This window comes from Coenobita brevimanus, chromosome 62 (genome assembly GCF_032717465.1).
Source record: "Coenobita brevimanus isolate Jiangsu-jjx chromosome 62, ASM3271746v2, whole genome shotgun sequence".
In the NCBI taxonomy this organism is placed as follows: domain Eukaryota; kingdom Metazoa; phylum Arthropoda; class Malacostraca; order Decapoda; family Coenobitidae; genus Coenobita; species Coenobita brevimanus.
This window is the reverse complement of record NC_137015.1, coordinates 5,411,108-5,438,951: the sequence shown is the minus strand read 5'-3', so window position 1 is coordinate 5,438,951 and position 27,844 is coordinate 5,411,108. Positions and strand designations below refer to the sequence as shown.

At 43.3% G+C, this 27,844-nt stretch overlaps 1 protein-coding gene across 1 annotated transcript in view; it reads left to right on the top strand.

The window, feature by feature from the left end:
* The window catches only part of LOC145403950 (uncharacterized), a 104,656-nt gene that overhangs the window by 49,668 nt on the left and 27,144 nt on the right, over positions 1-27,844 (top strand). Inside the window, exons 2-9 of the mRNA XM_080275552.1 lie at positions 676-2,397; positions 2,476-3,645; positions 3,757-3,918; positions 21,052-21,179; positions 22,845-23,086; positions 23,719-23,855; positions 25,616-25,743; positions 26,716-26,971. Of these exons, the coding sequence (XP_080131678.1) occupies positions 676-2,397; positions 2,476-3,645; positions 3,757-3,918; positions 21,052-21,179; positions 22,845-23,086; positions 23,719-23,855; positions 25,616-25,743; positions 26,716-26,971 (3,945 nt within the window). The remainder of the gene's footprint in view (positions 1-675; positions 2,398-2,475; positions 3,646-3,756; positions 3,919-21,051; positions 21,180-22,844; positions 23,087-23,718; positions 23,856-25,615; positions 25,744-26,715; positions 26,972-27,844) is intronic.

The following is a 27,844-nucleotide window of genomic DNA, read 5'->3' as shown; positions in this document are numbered from 1 at the left end:
CAGTTCTTGCCCGTTAATTTAATCTTTATAATAGCAAATATATATATATATATATATATATATATATATATATATATATATATATATATATATATATATATATATATATATATTGATAAAATTCTCTGAATTTTAGGTCCATATTCTCTTCGGTTTTGAAGGTTCCCTGGCTCCTCATCCTTATGATCATATTTCTGTATTCACCACAGCATCCGAAAGAAAGCTTTATAATCATTTACTCGCCATTCAAGACTGCAATTCTGAAGTTGCTGAAAATTTCATTTAATACTATTATAGTTTTGTGACGAAAATATTATGTTCATTTATTTTTATTATTATTTTACACCACGTCGTTCTGTGTCAACAGTAAAAAATGTGTTGGGGTGAAAGTCATGTGCTGTGCACAGGCCTGAATATCAAAAATATAGCTGGAGGTTTTCGATGTTATAATGTCACCAGGAATGTAACCCAGTCACCTACATTCAGCTAAGTATTCTGGACTATGATAACCTAACATGGGACCCTTGCACCTCGTAAAGACGTACTGTAGCTATTACAGGACTTACTGTTACCTCTTTTCTTTTTTTCAATTAATTATTTTTAACAATGTAACTATTAATCATCCATGAATACTAACGATCAAGTAATAATTGCTGAAAAATTCTTTTGTTACAGATGCGACATCGCTGGAGCTAAGACCCCCCAACATGATGCCACAAGATGACACCATCTGGGAGAACAGTGCCACGCTAACGACTGTGCCAGCGGATGTAGAAGAACGGACGGAAGTAGAGGTAGAGAGAGGTACAGAAGCAGATGTAGAAAGAGGTATAGAAAAGAATGCAGAAAATGTTGAAGTGGAGACTGAGAGAGGTATAGGAGAGGATGTAAGCCTAGAGAGAGGTACAAACGGTGCTATGGATCTTGATACTACCACGGTGCTCTTTACATATGCAACCACGAAACAAGACGAAGCGCTACAAGTGACAGACGCTGATACTGTTACGGAGGTTGAAACTGCCAATACAGATGACATTACAGCTGTACTTGAGAGTAGGGGTGAGGAGGGGAGAGTTACAGCTGCTTATACTGGTGTAGATAATGAGGTGGTTGACGATATGGGTGATCATATTGAAAGTACAGTGAGTAATATAGACTTTGCAGCTGATATGGGTGATAAGACTGAAAGTACAGTGAGTGGTGCAGATACGATGACAATTTTACCCACTAGTCAAGATGTGACACTTAGTGATAATGAAGTTTACGTGACGGAAATACAGGATAAAGGTGCGGTTACAGACTATCCCGTGACATCTGTCTCAGTGGAAGAAAATGCCGCAACAACGATACAAGACACAGCTGTAACGTTGGGCGCTGATAGTGATACAATGAATGTGCTAAGTACGACAGAAAATACAAAAGACACAACGGCAGAATATGGCGTATCGACAATCCAAAGTGAAAGTGAAGTATCAAGTACGGATGCAACGGATGAAGGTGACGTAACAGAAATTACAATACCAGATAGGCCTACATCCCTTAATGAATACAGCATAGGTAAAACAGTGACCGACACCACTCTCAGTGAAGACAATCCATCTAGAACAACACCTTCAGACGTCACAGACATTACTAGCACTGAAAGTGTTACGACAGATGAGGGAAGCTTGAATTTAGAGGCGGAAATCAGTGTCGGCACAGAAGCTGGTGAAGACTATCTCGCATATACAGTAGTCGGTAGCGCGGCTCAGCCTGGTGATGCGTCAGCAGTGCCTACCATGACGGTGAGTGGAAATGATGCAGAAATGACAACAGTAACTAGAAATGACACAGAAGTGAGGACAGGAGGTGGTGAAGGAATGACAACAGTAAGCTTAAGTGATGCAGAAATTATAACAGGAAACAAGAATAACGTAGAAATAAGAACAGTAAATGGAAGTGGCATAAAAATGACGACAGCAAGCATGGATGACACAGAAATAACAACGCCGCTTGAAACTACCAATGTGTCTACCGTGTTTGACGCAGGTGTGGCATTATTTACAGCAGGGACAGATGCGCCTGAACTTACCGAAAATACAGAAGATGACGGTACTGCCTGGATGGGTTTGGAATGGTACTCGACGGGAGCCCCTGAAGCCAATGAAGGCGAGGCAGAAGCGCAGGAGGACACAGTAGCCCCGGAGCCATTGCTAGATGGTCAGCAGCAAGAGGTGCCCCTGGTTTCCTCCCTCACAGCCCTGGAGGAAAAGGAAGGAGAGGTCACTGAGGTCACACTTGAGGTCACCCCGGCCCCTACCCCCACCCTGGAAGAGGAGGCTGATGCTGGAGTTCCCCTGCCTCCCCCTCAACAGCTTGACATGAGCGGGGTGGGTGAGGTGCAAGAGGAGAGTGAGGGTGAGGTGCAGGAGGATGAGAGTGAAGTGGAGGTGGTAGGGACTGTGGTGAGGACTGTTGTGGTGTCAGCACCTTCAGCACTACAGACGCTGGCGGAGGCGGTGCACGAGAGCCTGCACACCACCAGCCATCGCCTCCCTCGCACCGTCCACCCAAATTTCTCAACATTCCAGAGTGTGAGTGGGGGCGGTGAAGTTGGTGGGCGGGCAGGTGAACATAAGGACCCAAACATTGACGATATAATTCAGGGCATTGTGCAGTTGCTGGGTGGGCAGGTGAAGGTGACAGCCGCGGCCACCCCACACACACGCCTCACCACCTTCATCCCCACCCCGGCCTCCACCAGGATCAACAACAGAGGGCCTCCCAGACTCACACAGTTGCCCTATGGAGTCCTCGCCTCTGCCCTAAGTACCCGCCTACCCATCAGACCGCCCATCACGCCCCCGAGTGGACACAACCAGCCTGGCCGCCCACCTTTCCTGGCTAACACTCTCCCGCCCTTCCTAGCTCCCTTGCCCCCCTCCCTCGCCTCTCGTCCCCCGCCCCCCCTCCACCGACCTTATGCCTCCGGTGTCCCTCTGCCCCAAGACCTCCTACCCCACTCACCGGAGGCCACACCACACCCAGGAGACTCCACCTCCACCGCACCACTACCCTCACCCTTGCCCACGCCCATACATCTCCCCACACCCATATCTGAGCCTTCCCCACCCCCCTCCACTCCCACCCCACCTCCACCACCACCATCCCCTCCTGTCTCCAGCACCTCTATAACATCCAGCAGTAGTGAGGTGACGCCGCTGACATCACCAGTTCCCACCACCACCACCACCATTACCACCACTACGACAACAGCTTCCCTCACCACCACCACAACTACAACAAATTCCCTCACCACCTCTACCACACCCTCCACCTCTACCACTATACTCTCCACCTCCACCACTTCCACTACGTCTGTTCCCGTCTCTACCACACTTCCACTATCCCCAACCACCACAACCTCAACCACAGCCACCACAACCTCAACCACAACCACCACACCTTCAACCACAACCACCACAACTTCAACCACAACCACCACGCCACTGAACACCGCCACCCACTTGGAGTCATCACTATCTGACCCCTCCACCCTCACCTCCCACCAGTCCACACCCACTTCATCCACCCAGTCTCCACTTACAACCACCACCCAGATCCCACTCACCTCCACCCAACTTCCACCCACTACCACCACCACCAGCCAACCACCCACCACGCCCATCCCACCCACCCCTCCTTTGTGGGTTCCCTCCCCTCCCCCTTCCCCTCCCCCTACGCCCACACCCACGTACCGCCCACCCACATACCAAGGGCGCCCCGGGGTGGTACTGGACGACCCTGGGTATAGGCCGGGGCAGGTGATCACAGGGGCACCAATACCCACCGTCCTGCCCGCCGTAGGAGATGTGTTTGATGTTACTGTGTCTGCACATCAGGGATTTGGAGGTCCCCCCAGGCCACCACCACCTACAGGTTAGTCTCTCTCTCTCTCTCTCACACACACACACACACACACACACACACACACACACACACACACACACACACACTAGACCACGCTCACCAACAGATCAAGTTTAGCTGAAGCACCCTTTACTCTCTCATTTATAGGAAGTATGGCTGTGTCCTTGTACTGCTATGTACTTTCACTACCATTCATTTACTTCATTCTTGTATTAATTCCGACCAGTCTCTTATTTTTGTACTTGCATTTTATCAGCATAAGACGCCAAATATGTGACAGCAGCACATGCATACTTTCCTCCTGTCGTGTTGTTATTTATTTCATAATCATGTGGACAAACTAGAATAGCGTTCACTGTATTTGCCGGATACTCCAAAAGGCACCACTAAACTATGCAGAAAAATTTATTTCATATACTTTATAACATACGGTACATTATTCAATAAGAGAGGTTAGGAGAAGGAAAGAGGGAGAATGAGGGGCAGTTAATGTCTCTCCACCCAGTTCAAGACCCACAGAATATCTATCTATCTATATATCTATCTATCTATATATCTATCTATCTATATATATATAGAAAGGGCCCCCCACAGAACCCTTATTAGTTTCAGCTGGAATAATCAGATAACATCACCTGGCATCCACTTCGACACAGGCATGATTGCTGGAGGCGTCCTGGGGGATACAGTCATTCCCACTTCTCTCCTGGGTCCAGCAAGTGATTTAAAGACTAATGTATTCTTAGGCTGGCCTCTGACGCTTAGAGTTCTGCAATAGGCTATGCGATAATGAGCCGGACGCAGGGGTGAAAACATAACATCCTGAATGGCGGAGAGAGACAGAGTAAAACCGTGAGTACACTTTCTGTTGGGAGCGGTGTACCATAATGAAAGTGGGTGAAGCTGCTGGTAGCAGTAATGGCGAAAAGTAGGAACATGTGACGGTCATAACAGCAGGGTAGAATAGGCCGACTCTTTACGGATATACTAACAGTGCTGGGGCTCTCCCTAACTAAGAATCCAGGGCAAGCGGGGAAATGAGATGCTGAAAGTGGGGTAGGGATGCGGTGGTGGTTGTGGTGGGGGAGGTGGAGGCTGTACTGTGTCGTGGGAAGAGAGCGGCAGTGTTGATGACAACACATGGGGAGAGAAGATTGCTCCAGAAAATGGTGCGGGGGGACAATATCTTTCTCTTGGCATTTTCTAGCATGTTATTAATATCACTTTAACATCGACAGACGCTGCATCAGTGACACAATATAAAAGAGAATATCCTGATGTAATGCTTTGAAAAAATCGCTAAAGAATAGGTGCTACGATGGCTCCCATGCGACCTACAGTTCTGCCAAAAATATCGTATGGTGGTAGCACGACTATAAGAGAAGTCATGGTATTGAAGGATGTACCCCACCTTATCCCTTTAAATGCCATGACTATATTATTTCATTCCTGCTAACTTCATACCCACCTCACTACTATACTCTTTTCACTCTATCTTGGCCTAAAAACTGACATACTTCTATCTTCAGTGCTGAGCTGAAACAATAGCTTAACACTAGGATGTGATGCTCGTTACGAAGAAGTGCTATAAACTGGATACAGAGTCATAGCATTGTATTTTTCGGCCACTGGGTTAACGTGAAATAAGCTAAAATATAAATTAACAAATAAATAAAATCAGGCCCAAGTTAAGGTGAAAGAACTATATGTGGGACACTTTTAAATGAATAAAATTATGTAACAGCCGTGGGGGGGGAGGAGAAAGCAGACATCATCGTACTGAAGGGGTTAACGACTTCAATTCCAGGACATCATTTTTTCACAGACGATGAACAGCGGAAGGAAAAACACATTAAATTAAAAACAAAATAATCCATACACCAGATTACGAGTGGCCACCAATCATTAAAAAAAAAAAAAAAGTATGTAACGGTTGGAGTCGAATATCTGTAGACTGAAGTTTGGGAGTTTATTGTTGCTACTCCCACACGATATACTCTCAGGCAGACCTCCTTTGGTGTAGACGTTAATGAAGGTTATATCTGACTTGTTCAATTCTAAAAGTCTTTCCTAAGCTGAGTTATATCGTCTGCTGGTAAAATAAATAAACATGAAAGACGTGATGGTATCGAAAGGGTCGCAAAAATATTAAAAGAAAAGTTACATTACCTACTATGCATTATATTATAGCTAGAGTCGAACCATTTTTCCACGTTCAAGTGATGCCAAAAGAAGCATCCACCCACCCACCCACCCACCCACCCACACACCCACACACACACACACACTACATCAACGCTTTCGCCGACAATAAAGAATTTGGCATCTTACTCTAGCTTACGGAGGTCCATTTTAATCTGCTCATTCAGTCACCGCCGCCAAATGGATCGCGTCGGCAGTGGGAGAATATATTGAATTACCGCTACTTCCAGACGATTTTATCCAGCTTAGAGGGGATTTTTCGAACTGGAGGGGTTAGATATAGCCTTCACTGACATTTTCTCTACGTGTGGCCCTTCTGAAGGTTAATAAAATCGTCTGGTGGTTGCCTGTTTACGATGGGATTTGAATGAAAGGATTAAAAACGAATTCGATTTACGACCTGACCAAGAAAAACGTACTTCGTATTTGATTCCACTTTATGACGGACGATTTTATTCCTGTCCTTGAAAATCACTGCATATCAAAGGGTTTAGCCACTGAAACAGGGTGACGTCATTCTGCGCTTACTCTTATTCCTGCCCGACGATTTTTATTCAGCTTTGGAAAGGCCCTTCGTATGGAATGGGATGTACCTGAGAGAGAGAGAGAGAGAGAGCGTGTGTGTGTGTGGGTGTGTGTGTGCGTGTGTGTGGGTGTGTTTGTGTGTATGTTCAACGGGTCAAGGAAGGCATCTCCCATGTAGTGACGGGCCTGTGCTACCATCTGTTACCATCACCACCCACACTGTACTGTACTATCCAATGTACTGTAACGTGGGTGGACTTTCAAAATCTCTCTCTCTCTCTCTCTCTCTCTCTCTCTCTCTCTCCCCCACTGGGTTCAGAACAGGATCTAAGGACAGAAGCAAAAGAATCATCATGATCATCATCATCGTAATTCCACTATTGTAAATGGGTTGCAGAAGATTAAAAAAAACATGGAGGCATCATAAACTATCATCATCATCAGAAGAAGAAGAAACTATCACCAGAGTATAGGCACCCATTATAAACCATCATTATCATAATCACCATCAGAAGCACAGCAAACTATCACCACAATATCAGTACCTTCTCTCCATTCACTAACAGTTTAAGTCTTCGAAGTGTTAATTCCAATAAATTACTGGTAAACGTCTATTTATTTATTTACTTATTTATTTATTTATCTATCTATGGCCGGACGTCTTAACCGAGGAACATCGAAAGGGTTGTCCACAAACACGCCCTAAAAAAAAAAAAAAAATCTTGTCTGTATACATCTTCATTTCACCTCTCCATTTCTTCATCGGTCTCCCCTCCCCCCCTTCCACCTCATTCACAGACACTCTCCTAATCAGTCTCTCATTCTCCATTCTTTGCACATGGCCAAACCACATAAGGTACTTTTCATAGTAAATCGACACTTTAGCTGATGACTAGTTAGCGCAGGTAAGAGTAAAAATAAGAAGCAGAGTTTTTCAAGAATGTGAGGAAACAGATGAAATAGTTTGTAATTTCACACACACACACACACACACACACACACACACACACACACACACACACACACACACACACACACACCATAATTACCCCAACACAAGAAAGTCATTAGATGGGGAATACAACCCGGATAGAAAACGAGCAATTAAACCCCTTCTGAACACTTGAGGTTTCTTCGTATTTTAGTCTTCCTGCTGCAGGACGATTTTACTCAGCCCGATCTCTTGCTTTTGAGGGGGTTGGACTAAGGAACGAGTATGTGAAGCGTGAATTTTGCTTGTGGATGAGTTGACTCTCTCTCTCTCTCTCTCTCTCTCTCTCTCTCTCTCTCTCTCTCACACACACACACACACACACACACACAACGTTCAGAATAGAAACTAGCTTTGCACACTTCCTGCACATCGACAAACTCATCTTGTTTACCTAGAAAAGCATAAACAAGCCTATCAGATCTCTCTCTTTCTCTCTCTCTCTCTCTCTCTCACACACACACACACACACACACACACACACACACACACACACACATACACACACACACACACACACGCCTGTTCCACTTGCGCTAGCCGGCAGCACCAGATGGTGGTATTCAACTTTGTTTACATTTCGGTCAGTGCACGTCTGGAAACGGCGCCATGCACAGAGGTGATTTCTCTCTGCCAGGGGAGATTTCGTAACGCCTCCTCCTTACCTATTTAGCCTATTCTGTATTTTAGACCTTAACGTTGTCTTCTGTTATTATTATTATCATTACTGTGTTAAAGATTTTGTAGCAACTCTTCCATACCTAATTCCACTTTGCATAATTTATTACGCCTTAATGTTCGCTTGTTATCTTCAGCGACTTCGTAACAAATTTTCTCTATCTACTTATTTTTCATTAGGATCTTAATATTCTCTCCTGGTATTACATCATATCAGCCCTCTCTCGATCGGGGCTACTCTAGTACTCCAATCCTGCTAACGTCATACGATTTCATTCAGCTGTAAGCGAGTATACAAGTTTTATTAGTCTACATTACCCCTTTCTCGATCTGGACAACTCTAGTATTTTATCCAAGTACCGTCGGATAACTTAATCCAGCGGAGTGAATATAGGAGCATGAATGTTCTCTTTTACGGACTGTATAAATAGCATACAAGAATTTATTAAGGCGCCATATACGGAAAAATCGTACAAAAGAGGTGCTGGGGAGCCTTCTTGCCCGTATTCTCGTCGGTAAGCTCCCTCAACACATCTTCCTAAGCGATTTATTTTACTTATTACACCTTACTGTCCGATGCTGTGCTACATAAATCCTTCAAACATCACCATAATCTGCCTAAATAACGTTGAAAAGAAATATCCAAAAATAAATCGCCAAGGAAGAGGTGTTTGAGAGCATACTTACCCGACAACAAGGCCCAGACTCCTAGCAAACTTAAATAAGTAAGAAAGCCTCTGGATTTTATTTCCCTTCGCCTCGTTACAACTACTCCACAGCGATTTATTTGTCTGTTACGCCTTAACATCTACTTGTAAATTACTGCTGGAATATATGTCGCTATCAGAAAGAAAAAGAAAGCATAGACGAGAAAAAGGTGTAATAACAACAACAACAACAATAATAATAATAATAATAATAATAATAATAATAATAAAATAATAATAACAACAACAACAATAATAATAATAATAATAATAATAATAATAAAAATAATAATAATAATAATAATAATAATAAGCTAAAAAGGAAGTGCTACAATGCCTCAATCGACAAAAATACAGGTCTGGTTCCTAGTACACCATAAAAGAAGACATGAAGGCTTATTGCCGCTGATCTAAGAATTTTGCTAACATCTCTGCAGTGTTGGGGTGAATATGGCAGTGTATGAGAGGAAAGGCGGGTGATATTGAGGACAACACCCACATGCCCGGCCCGCTCACACCCACGCAAACGGAACACGTGGAGTGCTGGTGTGATGGTAGAGAGGGGGTGGTGGTGTGGAGTGCTGGTGTGGTGGTGGAGAGGAGGTGATGGTGTGGAGTGCTGGTGTGGTGGTGGAGAGGAGGTGGTGGTGTGATGTGGTGGTGTGGTGGTGGAGAGGAGGTGATGGTGTGGAGTGCTGGTGTGGTGGTAGAGAGGAGGTGGTGGTGTGCTGGTGTGGTGGTGGAGGAGGTGGTGGTGTGGAGAGAAATGGTGGTGGAGGTGATGGAGAGTAGCCAGTTTTTATGTGTGGGAGCATATCTAGAAGCGGCCCTGTTCGTCTGTCCTTCACTAATGATTTCCCACACCAACTGCTTCACTCCAGTATATTTTAACGCGCCTGAAGGTCCCGCATTTATCTTGTCCTTTTGTCCGAGTACTTTTCTAACCTGACGAAAATCCCCCATGCCTTTCAGTTAAGCTTATGTCGGAGAGTCACTTGAGTGGAGGGTCGATCGAACTAGCTACCAAGGAGATTCATTCCAGCCTCATAATATTAATGGAGTGATTTAGTTCCGTCCCGATAAAAGCAAATTAAATATAGTTTCCCGTTCTAAAAGCCAGGAATATTTAAACGACATAAAAGGAATACAGAAACGGTTTAAAAGCTATATATGAATGTGTACAGAGAGAAATAAGTATCTTCCCAAAGTCTGACGAATACATGGCGGAAAAGTCGAACCCTCTGAAACACGCACTAACAGAGACTGGGTCTTCATTGTATTTCGTCAGCTGTAATTATCTTCACACGGAAATGAGAAGGTAGTTATTTATCTCTTGGTACCAATGACTACAGTGGTGTTTTTACTGTGATCTCTCCCTCCCTCCCTCCTGCTGCTGATCTTCCTCCCTCCCTCCCGCGCTGAACCCCTCTTCCTCACTCCCTCCCTCTCGCTGCTGATCCCCCTCCCTCCCTCCCGCAGCCTAGAACAATACTGCAGCACAAGCCCGTGAAATGTGGAAATGAAATATGAGAAGCGGAAGTTGCCAATGTTTTGGATAACGTGCCGTGGCGTTACTTGCCTCGAGGGACTGTGGTGTGGGGGTGGTGTGGGGGTGGTGGAAGAGTTAAGGTGGTGGTGTGGGGGTGGTGGAAGAGTTAAGGTGGTGGTGTGGGGGTGGTGGAAGAGTTAAGGTGGTGGTGTGGGGGTGGTGGAAGAGTTAAGGTGGTGGTGTGGGGGTGGTGGAAGAGTTAAGGTGGTGGTGTGGGGGTGGTGGAAGAGTTAAGGTGGTGGTGTGGGAGTGGTGGAAGAGTAAGGTGGTGGAGTGGTGGGAGTGATGGAAGAGTTAAGGTGGTGGTGTGGGAGTGATGGAAGTGTTAAGGTAGTGGTGTGGGAGTGGTGGAAGAGTAAGGTGGTGGAGTGGTGTGGGGGTGGTGGAAGAGTTAAGGTGGTGGAGTGGTGGGAGTGATGGAAGAGTTAAGGTGGTGGTGTGGGAGTGATGGAAGTGTTAAGGTAGTGGTGTGGGAGTGGTGGAAGAGTTAAGGCAGTGGTGTGGGGGTGGTGGAAGAGTTAAGGTGGTGGTGTGGGGGTGGTGGAAGAGTTAAGGTGGTGGTGTGGGAGTGGTGGAAGAGTTAAGGTGGTGGTGTGGGAATGGTGGAAGAGTTAAGGTGGTGGAGTGGGAGTGGTGGAAGAGTTAAGGTGGTGGTGTGGGAATGGTGGAAGAGTTAAGGTGGTGGAGTGGGAGTGGTGGAAGAGTTAAGGTGGTGGTGTGGGAGTGGTGGAAGAGTTAAGGTGGTGGTGTGGGGGTGGTGGAAGAGTTAAGGTGGTGGTGTGGTGGAAGAGTTAAGGTGGTGTGGGGATGGTGGAAGAGTTAAGGTGGTGGTGTGGTGGAAGAGTTAAGGTGGTGGTGTGGGTGGTTGTGGAGCGGTTTGATAGGTAAAGTTGTTAGTGTGGTGGTGGTGATGTGGAATGGAAAGGAGGTGGAGGTATACTGCAGAGTGGAGTGGTTGCGGTGTGGTGTTGATGAACTGGTAGTGGAGAGTTGCTGGTGTGGAGTGGTGGTGTGGTGGTGCAGGGGTGGTGGTGGTATTAAGTGGTGAAGGAGAGGTGATGGAGGGTAGACGCTGGTGTGGTGATGGACTTGTGGTGGAGTGGAGGTGGTCGTGTGGAGTGGTGGGGTGGTAGTGTGGAGGGGGCCAAGTGGGGGGGGTAATATAAACAAGAATCTTTACTGAGGGAACAGGGGTCTATATTATCTTTAAAGTTTCTAATAATAATAAAGATAATAATAATAATAATAATCTCATGTAGGATTTAAAGGGCAGTTATAGATAAGTAGCTGCTTCCGTTTTTCAGCTTCCGGGAAATTTCGTACGATTATCATCATCATCATCATCATCATCATCATCCCAGGTCTTCTTCCCACCTACAACGATGCAGTGAGGTAGGATCCAGAAACAAAGAAAAAGAAAGCACAATAATGGTGAAATGGCCCACGCATTCACACGTCACTAAATCCATCGGGGAAAATTTCAGGAAAACATTCTCTCTTTCTCTCTCTCTCTCTCTCTCTCTCTCTCTCTCTCTCTCTCTCTCCAATAGGCAGATTTGTAAAAACCAAATGGCTGAGATTCTTAAACGTAACTGAGTGAGAGAGAGAGAGAGAGAGAGAGAGAGAGAGAGAGAGAGAGAGAGTGTGTGTGTGTGTGTGTGTGTGTGTGTGTGTGTGTGTGTGTGTGTGTGTGTGTGTGTGTGTGTGTGTGTGTGTGTGTGTGTGGTGGAACTAACAACTACCACACACAGAAGCCACCAAGCATTCCTACTGAGATGCCTTGCCGCCAGGGAGGGAAGGAGAGTGGAAGAAATGGAGAAAGTTTGTATATCCTTTTTTTTTTTTTTTTTACTCTAACTGGACCAAAAATTTCCCTTTATCTTGAATACAGAGGCGTAAGACTCTAAAATATGATGCTAGTCACGAAAAAGTGCTATGGAAAGAATGTATAGCCGTGGGATTACCCTTCTTTTCCACTGAGCTATGTCAAATAAGCAGCAAAAGGATGAAATCTGGGCCAAGTTAAGGTGAAAGAACTATACCAAACCACGTGATGTTCTGAGGGGAATAATGTTGGCTATATTTAAACCCTATACCAAATGATAAACAAATATATAAATAAAAAAAAAAAAAAAAAGAGTACATTCGTCTGCGTGTAGAAAGAGAAAAATGAAACTGTCGGGCTGTCGTTTTCTTTAATACAAATGATATATAAGAAATACCAACGCTCAACATTAACCTCTTTATTACAGACGATTTGTTTCAGCTGAGGAGAGACTGTTAGAACTAGGAGGGTTATGTGTTGCTTCCAGTTAACCCTTTACTACAAATGGTCTATCCTACGCTGGTCATGGCAAATTAATAAATAATAATAATAATAATAACAATAACAATAATATGTTAACACTCCACCACAAGCATTGTGTTCTGCCTTCCATATTTCTTATTCCTCCCCGAAGACAGTTTCCTTCCTTCATACTCTTTTGCTGTGTGCTTCAGAAACCTTCCTTCCTTCACATACTCATACTGTGTTCTTTGTATTGCTATCACATAAAAATAGCACATGTCACATCTTCCATTATTTCAGCGGATATAGAACAGAAGGAAAGAGGACAACTGTAGTAGGTAATATGTCCCACGCTAGGCAGTTCCAAAAAGAGTGATTAAACTACGAGAATAAGACAAGGATAACAAAGTAGGCAAAGAATATCAAAGCAGTAGCGTCGGCGAACTTTTACTCATGCAGGTATATTGAAGAGGTGTCAAGAAGGAGGCGGTAGGAAGCTTTCTAGACTCATGAAAATACAGCCACACCCACGAGATGTAGATCAGGTTACAACTGTTGGTAGAAAGGTTGTGTGTGTGTGTGTGTGTGTGTGTGTGTGTGTGTGTGTGTGTGTGTGTGTGTGTGTGTGTGTGTGTGTGTGTGTACTGTACCTTTCACCCAACTGTCACGCATCGCCATACCGACCACCGGAGCGGAAGAACACACACACACACACACACACACACACACACACACACACACACACACACCGACAACAACATATTATCTACATTTTGTTCTACCTAATGTCAGACGATTTTATTCAACTTGGGAACGCCCTCTTGTACTGAAGGGGTTACTGAAGGCCGTATCTAACCTCTCTATCTTGAAGACTCCTAAGCCAAATAATAATGTGAGGGTCGCAAGATTAGGAAGTTATCGTGGTAATAGTAGTAGTAGTAGTAGTAGCAGTAGTAGTAGTAGTAGTACTAGTAGTGGTTGGTTGTGGTGGCGCTTGTAGTAGTAGTAGTAGTAGTAGTAATGGCAGCAGCAGCAGCAGCTGCTAGTTCATCTTAATGTGAATCTAGTGGACTGCAGGCTGAAGCTGCCCCTCTCCTGCAGCCCATCATCCTCCTTTCGGAGGGTAGGGAGGGAGGTGACGCATGTTTGTATAACCGGGTAGTGGAGTCGCCAGGTCATCTCGTGTCACTAAGAAAATGAGTCTCCAGTATCGGGGTGAAGTGGCTTATAAAATCATCAAAGGAAAAAAAAAAACGGGTTGAGGAGGGTTAATCTTAGTAAAGAGATACATACTGAAACACAGGGAGAAGTGCTGTGAAATATTCTTACATTATGTATCCTGTATTAAGTATCGACAACCTGTCATTATCTAGTGTTACTTCATAATACAGTTATGTGGCATCAACCTTTATGTTCTATTCCTTTAGCCCCAGCACGTGTTATTTATTCTTTCTTTCTTTCTTTTACGCCGTGTCCCCTTTTTTCGATAACGGCTAAGTCGTTGCCCCTGGGTAAAGAGCTTTGGCATTGGAGCGTGTAGCACTATGCGACCGGATGCCCATTCTGACGTCTACCAATGACCCTTGGGTGGACTCGAACCTCCGACCCTTCGCTCAGAGCGTTCTAACCCACTGAGCCACGGCTGCTACTACCAGCTAGGTGACAGGGGAGCGCTACCTCTCTCGGCCAGGCAGCTTACCCGGGGGGCGTGAACTCATTACTCTTCGGTCTCGAGTCAGGCGCTCTACCACTGAGCCGCATGGTGAAGAGTAGAGTGGTAGTGTATTATTTTTTTTTCTCGATATGCTGAGAGAGAGAGAGAGAGAGAGTACACTATTCATAGGCTAATGATAGTCATGTTGAGAGAATCAAGACTGAGACTGACTAGGAGTGTGTATGGGAGTGAGGTGGAGGGGCAAAGGGCAGGAGGTGGCCGAAGACGAGATGGATAAATGGCGTGGAGATATAGCAGTGGGGGGAGGGTGCCAGCTGAAGAGAGGACAACCTGATGGCGGAGGACACGCTGACATTGAAGAGATTTGCCTGTGACCAACGCCTCCAGGATTAAGATGTAAGGTAATAGCTAGATCGAGAGAGAGAGAGAGAGAGAGAGAGAGAGAGAGAGAGAGACGGACACAGATTGATCTATCTATCTATATACCTAGGCTGCTTCCCCCAAGGAGAGGGAAATTGATAGGCAGACATTTTTATAACAGAGAAATTTGGTGGCGATTTTCGTCTTCTTGCAGCCATTTTCCCGTACCTTGCAGAATAAAAAATACTACGGCCATGAGTCCTTTTCCTTGCACTTCTTCGTTACTAGCACCAAATTCTGATGTCATTAATTGTTACATCTCAGGATTTAAGCTGGAGAGATGGCAATTTTATGCCTGGTTAAAGTGAACGGAGTAGACATAGAACGGTCCATATAATAACACTACGCTTCCACTGCGCTGGGAATTTCTCTTCTTTCACTTATTGTCCCTACTCCCACTGCCACACCCACACCAGCAGACTGAGCCGTTCCCGCAACACAAAAGACAGTACCAGCTGAGTTTCCAGTGGAGCGCTATTTCCAGACCACCCTGAATATGGAAAAAGAATGAATACTTACTAAATATAGCGGCATGAACAAGAGACGTGGAAAGACTTCGACGTTCTCCATTCACTGTCCACACTGCAAAAAGAAATCAAGAGTTACTACTGTATAAATAATTGTAGGCAAAGGTTGTTCTACGGTCATCGATCCTATGGGTAATATATGGATAACTTCGTACACACACACACACACACACACACACACACACACACACACACACACACACACACACACACACACACAAACTTTCTCCCAGTCTCACCACGAGCACAAACTTCAGATAAATAGGACGATTTTTTTTCTTTTTTCCTGCTGTTTTATACCTCAGTTTCTCCTCGACAGTAATTTCAACGAGTTTTATCATACCAGTATTTCGTTTTATTTCACTTTTTTTTTCTATTTTTTGCAAGCTGTCTGTTGCCATTCAAGCCGAAATCTGAATGCACTTTTATCTGTAACATAATCATTAGGTGTTCAAGAGGAGCGCGCTCATGTTCCTCCACCGATACAACCATGAGACTCAATTTTCCTGGCTATTCAAACGTCCCTAAACTGTTTTCAAATCACTTCAAAAGGAGGATGGTGGGACTGCAGAAAAAGAGCAGCTTCAGTCTGCACTCCACCAAGTTTGCGCTTGAAATGAGCCTATAGACAATAACAACAACCACACTTACATTTTCAGGTTCACAACTTCAGGAATAATAAAATCGTCAGTGAACTGTTTTAATTTCGCAACCCCTTAACAAGAACGGCGTTTTTGTTATTAATCTCCAAGGATACTGTTATTAGGAAACAAAACCCTTCTATCTTAAGTGGCATTGTCATTGTCTTAAGAAAACGGGAGGAGTGAGAGGTGATTGTCCTATGATTGTATTCATATTAATTACCGATATTGCGAGGGTGGTTATTGATTGAGACGAGGAAGAAGAAGCAAGAAACGAGAAAGGAGGGGTAAGCGGAAAGAGGGGCAAGAGGGAGAGGAAGCAGAGAATGAATGGAATGAGAAGTAGGAGAAGGAGAAGAGGAACAAAAAGGGGGAATGAAAGATCATGAAGAGAGAAAGGAAGACGGATGACAAAGTACAGTTGAAGGGGAGAAGGAGGAGGAGGGGCGATGGAGATGGAATGAAAAGCAATAAATCAGAAAAGAGGAGAGAAAGGGGAAGAGGAAGAGAAAAAGGGAGGAAGAGATCGAAAGAGAAGGAGCAGAGAAAGTAGAGATGGAGGAACAGAAAGATGAACGGAATGAGGAAGAGGAAGTGGTGCTGGAGGTAGGGAGGAAAAGCAGCCAAGAGGAAAATGATCAAGAAGTACAGTAAGATGAGAGTGATGTACGCTTCCCCACACCCTCCCTTTCCTCTCACACACACGCATACGCCTCACTCACGCACACACACGGACCCTCTCATGCACAGACATACACGCACTCGCACGCATTAACACACGAACTCAAACTCATTCTTGTCCATTTTTACATGTACTCGCATTCCCACACACGCACTCATAAAGTCCTACATACTCATGCACTCATACACAATCATGCATCCCCATACACCCATTCATACATACTCACACACAATCATGCACACCTATACACCCACTCATACATTCATACATACTCATACACTCACACGCAATCATGCACCCCCACACAGTCACTCATACATTCATTCATACTCATGCACTCATACACAGTCATACACTAGCCCTTGCTTCATGCAGTGTCATGCACACACGCACTCACTATCATACACGCAAAGTCATGCACTCACTCATGCCTCTTGTACCCACTCAACCTCACACGCCTTTCCATACACATACTCACTCTCTTTCTCGCAGCCCCTTCTGCCCGAGGATCTAGTGTGTGTGTGTGTGTGTGTGTGTGTGTGTGTGTGTGTGTGTGTGTGTGTGTGTGTTAGTACCCTATTCTATTCAGCTTACTCCCTTTATTCCAGTGGCATTATTTTCACGGTATTTCTTTTTGTTATCTCCAAACGATTCTCCAGACGATTTTTTTTAACTTAGGATCTGGCGAAGTGATGGTCACGTAGCTAATCCATAACCCCTATAGTTCGACAGGTAGCTGAATATTTCCGTCACGAGATGGCAAGAAAATAAAAGTACGTCATTTTCTCTCTCTCTCTCTCTCTCTCTCTCTCACACACACACACACACATACACACACACTACCGTAATAATTATCACACTTTCACTGGCTGTCTCCCTGTCAACGCCTTCTTCTCGCAATATCATTTTCCATTCCTCTCTCTCTCTCTCTCTCTCTCTGTTATCCCTCATTACCTGACTTTTCCCTATTCCTCCTCTCTTTGCCTCCCTAGTCTTAACCCTCATCATTCTCACTCTTCTTCCTCCTCTCATTTTTTCCGTCATCCCCCACCGACTTCACTCCCCACCCTCCGTCTCTCTCTCTCTCTCTCTCTCTCTCTCTCTCTCCCCCCCCCCCGCTTAAGTTCTATATTTACAAACGTTCTTTGTTTGTGTATACAATTTTTTTTTTCCTTCACTCATAGCCACAATACACATCGCAACCAACCTGAAGTGAACACAAAGTGAAAAACTACTACTGGTAACTGTAAACTTGTATTGATTATTGTTCACTCTCCCAAACTTACCTTGTCTGCCTCACTTCAGTACTTACAGGCCCGATTTCTGGTTGTAGCCTAATAAACTGCCGTGAAAAATTATCAGTCCTAAAAAAAAATTATCAAAATCCTTGATGACTATGAGCTCATATCCTTTGTGCCTCACACTCTTGCTGTCATATCTTGGCGCTGACCTGACCCAAGATGTGACTGTCAGGACACTAAAATATCGTAGCACACTACATCATTGCTTGTGACAATTACATGCTGGTAAATGTAATATAGAGGCTTGATGAAAGTCGTGCTAGGGCTTTTAACTGATACTATGACCTTTGACCGTGTGACCTTGAGGGGTCAAACTCATGGTCAAGGATTTTCAGGGGGCAATAACTCGAAACTCGTTGAAGATAGAGATATTTACTAATACCATGACAGAGGAAGTCTCATATGGGCTTTCATTTGGCACCATGACCTTTGACCCTGAGTGACCTTGAAAGGTCAAACGCAAGATCACGAATTTTCATAGGACGTAATTTGAAAACTTTTGCGCCATTACCCTAGACTTTAATTGTGTACTGACACTAAATGGCAGTACTGATTCAGTATTTAACAACAGTAAAATAACTGCCGTCAGGCGAGGTTTGTTGTGCCTGGCACCACTTGTTAGGAAAGTACGGTAATTCTATTACAGTATGCAACACTAAGATTTATCTGGTTATTTTAAACTAGAAAAAGTATAGAGGAAAAATAAAATATACTCATTTTGGATTTGGGGGATATTTAAGGAAGCCGCCATTTCCCCATACCGGCTGGACGTGTTGATTACGGCAATCCCGCCGACAGGACGCGTCAGTGCATCTCACATTCATATCTATAGGAAACCTAATGATCCAGCCTCTCTTAACCTAATTTATCGTAACTCGGGGCTTGTCCCCTCCGACCCCCCCTGTTTTTAGCCACTTAGAAATGTTACAACCTAACTAAGAGTCCCCAGATATCACTCATGCCAAATCCCAATCTAAATTACTAAACCTAATCTATATAATTTATCAGAACCTAACCTTGTCTAGCCCAACCTAATTTATCCTAGTTAAATGTACGGTTTCGTTTAAGCAACAGAAACACCTTACTAGTTCACTTCTTACTGTTTTCCTTTTTTTTATTGATTTTATAGTAGTAAACGACTGCTTCTAAGTGATTCTATTTCCCTGTTGTTTTTATCTGTTTTGTTTTCCCTAAGCTTGTTTCTTAGGCGTAATGACTTTGCAACTTATAGTTTTTTTTTCTTTTCGGCGTGTTTGTTGTTAACGTTAGTTAAGTCTGATTAAACTGAGTTAGGTTTTGTTAGATTAAGTAACATTAGGTTAGGATACAGCTATGATTTTGCTTTGATTAGTTTACGTTAGATAAGGCTAGGTTATGTTACTGTATGTAAGGTTGGGCTAAGGGCACAGTTGTACTCGTAATAATAAACTTCGGCAGCTTGGACAAGGTTCTGCAAAGTCTGCCAACATGAGTGAATCGGCATAAACACTGATAAAACTTGAAAATCTGCTGTAAACAATTATTTACCACCATAAGAATTATTCTAAAAGTAAGAAAAACAGGAAGAGGAAGTGAATCGGTGAAGTATTTCCACTGTATAAATCGTATGTTCACCCTTATCCTAACCTACCCAAATTATTCACTGAATGTGAAATTCCATGAAGTGTGTTTGGCGTCCGTGTGACAAAGTGATAATCTTGGATATTTGTTCATACAGTAAACTGGTAAATATCTCTAATAAACACGATAAACAGACATTCCCTGCTTGCCTTACTGGCCTCACTTTCTCTTGCGGGCACATCACTCTGACTCGCGTGCTTACATAGGTCTGTCAGGTATGTCCCATCCCGCTCCTCGTCTGGACTCTGACCTCGCTCTCATGCGTCACTCTTCAATCCGTAAGATCTGCCCTTCTCCAGTTTGGCTCCTCCTAGTACATAAACGCTGTAGTTGTCCTACTATTTAATCTTCCTTCGTCTTTCGAAATTTGACAATGCGAGCACACGAAAGGCCCAACTTTCACGTTTGTTCAACCTTCCTGTCTCTCTCCATTCTTTTCATCTCAAATATTGTACTGTTCCTTATATTACCACTTAAAGGTACTGATTTTTCTGTTCCGTAATTATTTCTTTTGTAAATACAGCTCGCTACCTAAATCATCATATGGTATAGACATGATAATGGTTCTATTATGCCTGTAAATGACAGACTGCGTTCAGTGTAGGCTATGTTGATTCAGATTTCGTACTTTCACCCACTGCCTGGCCTTTCCCTCACGTTCGTCTAGCCTACCCCAATCTTCCTCGTTTCCCCACTGCTGCCTATACTCTCTCTCTCTCTCTCTGTCAACCCGCCTTTGGTCAAATAATTCTCTACACAAAGTCACACAAAAATCATTAAACAAATGCATGCAGAAGAGACCCTCCTATCCTTTTAACATAAGCATAACTGAATGAAATCATTTAGCAGTGACAAAAATAATACTTATGTTACTGTAAGGGATTAACCACTTTACTGAGATGATATTTTATTCTTGATCCTTCCAAACGACTTATTCAACTTAAAAAGAAGTACATGGTATCGAAATATATGAATAGATAGATAGATACATACATACATACTGTATATACATATAAAACCATCCCTGCCCTAAAAGTATCTGCTGAAGCAGAAAATGCTGAGGCAGAAAACATCGCTGAAATAGCAATGATAATAATAAAAAATAGTTCTACTACTAACAAGGATTAATTATATACCCTATCAATAAATCTGAGCTTGCAAATGGGAAGGCAAACTCCTAAATTATGGCATTACTAAAACAGATGAAAAATGTAAGGTGGAACGCAGTTTAACCATTTCTTATCCTCACAGATGACTTAATGAATTTGGGTCTTGTGCCTTGGCATACTTATTTGTAACATCACCGTCGTTTAACTAGCATTCCCGTCTTACCCCAGGTGGAGTGGGTACTAGGTCAATCGTGACGAGCCCTGCAGGAGGCGCTGGAGGAGGAGATGGAGACAACTTTGTATCCATAGACGGCAGGAAGACGTATTTTGACCTCTATCCAGCGCCCACACAACAGGTGAGAGAGATGACAGAAATTGTATGAAAGGGCTGCAAAGGAGAGAGGGAGAGAGAGCTATGTTAATTCATGATTGGATGTAGGCTGTGCTGTGGTTCAGAAACATAAAAAAAGAAATCTTGAATTATATAAAGATAAAGTGATACTGTAAATAAAAACAGTAATTGGAGAAAGTTAACTGACAGACAGCAAACAATGGCGTGAACTTTAGAGATACTGATTTAAGAAACAAATGAGAGAGTTCCAGTGATATTATGTTTTAGGATTTACAGGTACGCTGTTGATTATGGACTGGATGATGATGATGATGATGATAAAGAAATGGATGATGGCAGTGTTAATGATAATGATGATGTTCATTAAGGAGTAGTAGTAGTAGTTGTTCCCTAGGCAGTCTGGCCGAACACCCCGGAGTCCCTTAGGACTGGGCTTTCCCACAGAGCTCCCAAAGAGTGTATGTTGTGTTGTTGGCGTAGGCGATTGTGTGCAATGCAGTCTTCCATAATGTGCTTAATAGTATGGGGTGCTGTGTTGCATCCAGGCATCAGCGACGGAGTCATCCAGCCTCTTCAGGTAGCTTAAGACTAAGAGGACTGGATGGTGTCCACATCTCAGCCTGGTCAGGTGGACCCTGTCCTCACGAGGAAGATAGGATTCAGAAGGGTGGATGTCAGGAGGCCGTGCATGAGCTGTGTGTTGTCTTTAAGTGATTGAATGGAGCGGCGAGTGATCTGAGTGTGGATATGCTCCTGGAAGCTGGTCTGAGGTGGGCGAAGGGGAAGAGATGACAGTATTTGTGTATGGTATCGTGTGCTGGATGTTGTTTTGATGTTCCTTGGTGTGGGTGGATGTGCTGCCATGTACTGTAGTGGATGTTGTGGGTTTGTGGAAGCTGCAGCAAGAAACTGGGTGCCTCTCATATCTAGGTGATCCTTGACTTTGAGGGTAGATGATTATGATGACAGTGATCATGATAAAGGAAGAAATGATGGAGATGATAATAATGATGTTTTAAAAATGGATGATGATGATCATCATGATGATGATGTGTAAGAGTGGATGATGGTGATAATGATGTTGCTTAAGAGTGGATGATTATGATGGTGATGATAATGATGATGATGATGATGATGAAGGAAAAAATGATGGTGATAATGATGTTTAAGGAAAAAATAATGATGATATGATGATGATGGTATAGGTATGGATAGCTGAAAAATAGATTTGTATGTAAATGAACTGAGAAGAAAATGATTTCATTCTAACAGACAGGTATATTTAACAACTGAATAGTTTAACATCATGTTACTGATAAATGAAATAACTTCATTATGGGAGGTTCTCTGGTACCATCAAGAAAAACTACAAAAACACATCCTAGTACTGAATGAGTTGTTGTAGTACAGAAAGTTGTTCTCTAGGTGGCACATGAGACTATGACACCTCTTCATCAGCAGTTAATTCTGACAGTGGTATGCACATTAATATCCTCTTGTATGTAACAGATGCAGACTATATTAATATTGGATTGATAACTATGAAAAATAAAGTGTAATATGTAAAGTAAATCCCTAAGGAAGAGGTGCTATGAAACCTCACAGGGCACTTAGAATGCATCTCTGTGTCTTACTGAGAGAACTAACCTCCACTCTTTTCCCTTGCCAGCACCAGCTACCAAGTATTGGAACAGGTGTGGGCATTGTCATCCCAGAAGACTCACCCCTTCCCATGCTACCTATCACCCCAGCCCCTTCCCAGCCCCCTTCCCAGAAGCCTGCGCGTGGTAGCTACTATCCTCGTCCTCTGCCCAGCAGCCCTCCTGCTTTGCCTCTGCCTCACCCAACACCCTCCACACCACGACCAGTCCGAAAGCCATACACAAGGAGGCCTACCCAGCCATCAATTAGGTAACACATCAAGAACTTCCTTTATCATGCCATTGTCTTATGGTATGTTTACTCATCTTATACAATAGTCTAACTGATATTGCAGAACTGTAAATATTCTTATTATAAACATATAATACTGTAGCTGATTACCAGTTTCTACCAACTTTGTAAGGCATTTCCTTAAGAATGATGTGTGGCTGTAAGTATGCCAGAAAGCTACAGTTATCAGTCTTTGGCAAGAACTCAACCACAGGTACACAGGGAGTCTACATTAAAAAGCTGATTCACACTGTTTCCAGACCAACTACACATCTTTTGATTTCTTTCTCTTGCTTTAAAGCAGGCTGATCTCATTACCTGGACAAATAACAGAACACTAAAACTTTGCTGCAGTGAACTGGTGGCTCGACCATATATTGGTAGAGGGTCTGAAAGCTAGACTAATAACCTGGGGAAGCTATCTAATCAGTAGGAGAAATTATGTGATGAATAATGTTGGCCCATGCATGCAGAGAACAGTGAAAGAAATCATGAACTGCTAACTGTATAATAATACACAGTATGTACATCTACTGCAGTTTAGATTAACAACACTACTAGTCACATCTTCACCTCCTTTCAACTGTAACCCATATCTTTGTCTCACCTAGGATTGACACATGCATTGTAGGGGATGACTCCACATGCCAGGAACAGCTGGATGAAGTATGCCGGACAGAAGAAGGTGTGTCTAGCTGCTACTGTCGTCCCGGCACTGCACGTCGTCGCCCCAGGACACCTTGCAAAAGTAAGAGCCACACTGTATGCATAATTTCCATATACTATGATATTAATTTTATACTTGCTATTTCTGGACAGTTTTCATTAGCTTATGAGAAACTTGGATGGAGCTGAGAGGTATAGGAGAGAGGGGTGTGTGAGCTGGGAGCAAGGCAGTGAAATGGCAGGGGACAGGGAGACATGAAGGCGGTTTGTTTGTGGCCACCCCTTATGGGATTAAGGCGTCTGGCAATAGATAGATGGATTTAGATACAGCATTCATTAACCCTGTTATTACAAGAGATGTTTCCTATGTTGCATAAAACTTTCTGATGGTAGTAGCAGTAGCATAAGTTTTAACCTCAGGCTCATCTGGATGTGAATCCAGTGAAATGTTGGCTGAAACTGCCCATCTTCTGCCATCCACCATCCTCCTTTCAGGGGATAGGGAAGGAGTTGAGGAACATTTGTATAACTGGGCCAATCCTCCATCCAGTGATATCAGTGCCGCTGCACGAAGACATCCCTCTTCAGCACCAGTTAACAAGGATAAACTCTTAATTGACTTTACTGTACTGTACTGATAAGGTGGTGGCAGTAGTGATGGTGGTTGTTATAGTCCCAGGCTCATATGGATGTGAACTTTGTGAATTACAGGCTGAAGATGCCCTTCTGCATTCTACCAACCTCTTAGGATATGAGGAGGGAGCTGAAGGAAGTTTGTATAACCAGGCAGTAGAGGTGCCCAGTTATATCAGTGCCACCACAAGGACTGCCAGTCCCTAATTATTGACTGCGATTTATGGAATGGCAGTCGTTATTAGCTAGGTGTTGTTAGTCTGAAACCTACATTATAGAGTTCATTTAGTAAAAATATATGAAGGCCAAAAATGTTCCATATTTGGCATGAACCTCAGAAATTTACAAAAAGTGGGATCCTGCATTCCAGATCTCACAATACACTGATCCCATGGTTATTGCGCATAATTGGTACTGAACATGGCAGGTGATAATGGAACTGCGTGATAATGAATACACGGAACCTGTGAGATTTATCCTGATTGGTGCTTGGTACCTCAAGTGCAAGTCCAACTTTTTCTATTCACAGCAATTTAGACCCCCTAAGTACATACATACTGTTATGGTAAGTCCCAGAAATACATATAGGCATTGTTAGGTTAATACTGTAAAGTAATGAGAAGGGCAGCATAAGGAAGACATGCATACCATAGGGAGACTTGAGGTGGTCATAAGGTAAAGGGTTCTAAGGCTAGGAGGTGGAGAATCAGTGATCTCCACCACATGGGATTAACTCCTTGAGTAGGGCCTCATCTTTGAATCCCTCAAAGCCATCAGAAACCACAGACCCTGCATCATGATTGTTGGCAGAAACCAGCTCAGGCATGTGGTGACAATGTTTTTTTTAACCAAGAAATCTGCTATGATGGAAGGAGTGCAGATTTTAATTTTGCAGTGATAACAAAAAAGGTTATAACCAAGGGATCACTGAAGCAGGTTTAAGCATAGTTCCTCAGAGACATTGATAGGCACAGAGGACACATGCCGCCCTTACTCCTAACACCTCCCTCTTTTATTTGATTTATATCATGTAAATGATAAAATAAAATTAGTGCATGGCATCAAAACAAGTATTGTATGTGTATACTTTACTGGATTTCTCATTCCTAGTTTCTGGATCCTGCCTCACCTTATCCTCTGGTGGGAAAAAAAGGTCATGTTGATAATGATGAGTATGATTTAATTGTTCCCCCCTCCATGTGTTATCAGGAATGGTGTCGCTGAGAGTGTCAGTGAAGGTGGACCGCGTGGGTGACCAAAGGATTGTGTGGGGTGGTAACTATGGCAACCCTGAGAGTCAAGAGTACCAGCTGCTTGAATGGGAGGCCAGACATGCGGTGAGGACATACAGCTGTGGTAATGTACACACTCATACATGCACATATATTTGCCTGCACAGGAGCAGATGTGCATTCACACACACACACATGCACGCACGCACGCACGCACGCACACGCACACACGCACACACACACACACACACACGCACACACACGCACACACACACACACACACACACACACACACACACACACACACACACACAGAGGACTGCCATTAATTGGTTTTATCTTCCTCTACAAAGTTCAGTCTCAGATTTTGTCATCTGTCTCTTACCAACTTTGGGTTGTCATGAAGGGTCAGCAACAGTTTTCTTTGCTGTACTTCTATTTCATTGGGCATGCTGCTGATAGGTCTCTCTCTTTCCTGCTTTTTCTTTTTTTGTTTTTTGGACCCTATCAACTCATCTTAAGGTATGAAAAAGTCATGATGCTGATGAGGAATGACACCTATTTAATTTGCAATGCCTTCCTTGCTTCAGGTATAATAACTGCAGATACACTGCCTCTGTTATTCAAGAAATATTACCAACAAGCTCTTTACTGTACATGTCATGCTCTTGACTAAACCTAAATATGCTATATCTTCTTTCCCCCTTCATAAAGACCAAATGAACTGTAGTACAGTATACCATTTGCTTGGTTAGTACACACAAGTATACTCCTTTTGTGATTATAGTAACGAAGCTTGTTCTTCATCTGTGAAAACAATAATAAGTTTTCAGCATTAAGACTACTGTAGTAATGAGTTTTCAGCAGTGAGAGTAGTTACTGGTATTTCTTTTTCATCCTGCTTGCAGATCTCAAACCAATTACTGTACTTATTTTTCATTTTGCTTGTGATCTTTAACCAGTTTCTGTATTTACTTTTCATTCTGCATTTGATCACAAAGCTGGTACTGTATTTATGTTATATTCTGTTTTCGAACTCAAATGAGTTACTGTATTCGTATTTCACACTGCTTGCAGATCTCAAATGCTATGTCCAAGACACGACTGGGTGCAGCATACCTAGGCAGCACTGTACACAAGTTTTACTCTTTGGGTGGTAAGGTCATTGTCAACTGCACCGTGATGTTAGAGGAGCGTCCAGACACTCGTGCTGCATCTGTGCGACGTGAGCTGCAAAGACAGATGATACAGGTCATCAGGGGACACTCAAATAATATTGGAGATTCAGCATTATGGGTGGATGGTCCACTTAATCCCATCCCTGATGTTTCTGGTATGTTTTTAGTTCAGGAGGTGAAAAGGTGAAGCAGTCTGAGAGATGTGTTTGAGTTGCTATTACAGTTCAGCATTATAATGCATGGACAGATGGTTGTATGGATGATTATCTAGATTACTGAAAGGAAAAATTAAAGATTTTATGAACAGACATAGGAAAGTTATGCATTTCATTTATCAATGTATGAATAAGTATGAAAGGTTCACTTTAGGCCAGTTAGATTTTACTGTCTTCCTTAACTTAGATATCAGAATTCAAGATGCCTGTGGGCAAATTAACAATATATGATTACAGAAATGTTTGTTGAAAAGAATATATGCTAAACATAAGACCCTCCATTTAACTCCTAATAGGTTAGTGGTTTCAACTGATACTGTATGCAACCAGTGCCATTGGCATCAGTATAGTGCATACAGTATTAAAAAAAAATGTTAAATAGTTTGGAAGGGAATGATGGCCTCCAGCATGTTTACTTGAACCCTCTCAACCGTCCCAAGCACTCAGCTTGTCAATAAATCACACACGTGATGCATGACAGGCATTCAGCCTATCAGTACCTATCAGTACCTGTACATCATGCGCATCAACCATGTCTGGACATATGTCTTTTTGTCTTGAAACAGCCCAGAAATAGAAACATACCCCTCTGTTCCCACACATAATATACTGCACTATCCAGATTATATTTACAACTATATGCCTCCATAAACAAAATAAACAGCAGTTAAAAGAAAAAACATATGCATATATACAGTCCTCTCGTTCGGCATCTGGTCTTATGGTATTTCCGGTCTTTCGGCGGTTTTTATAAGTACCGTAGTCCCATTATGAAAGATATCTGCTCATCTGTCACATATGCTGAGCTGATCG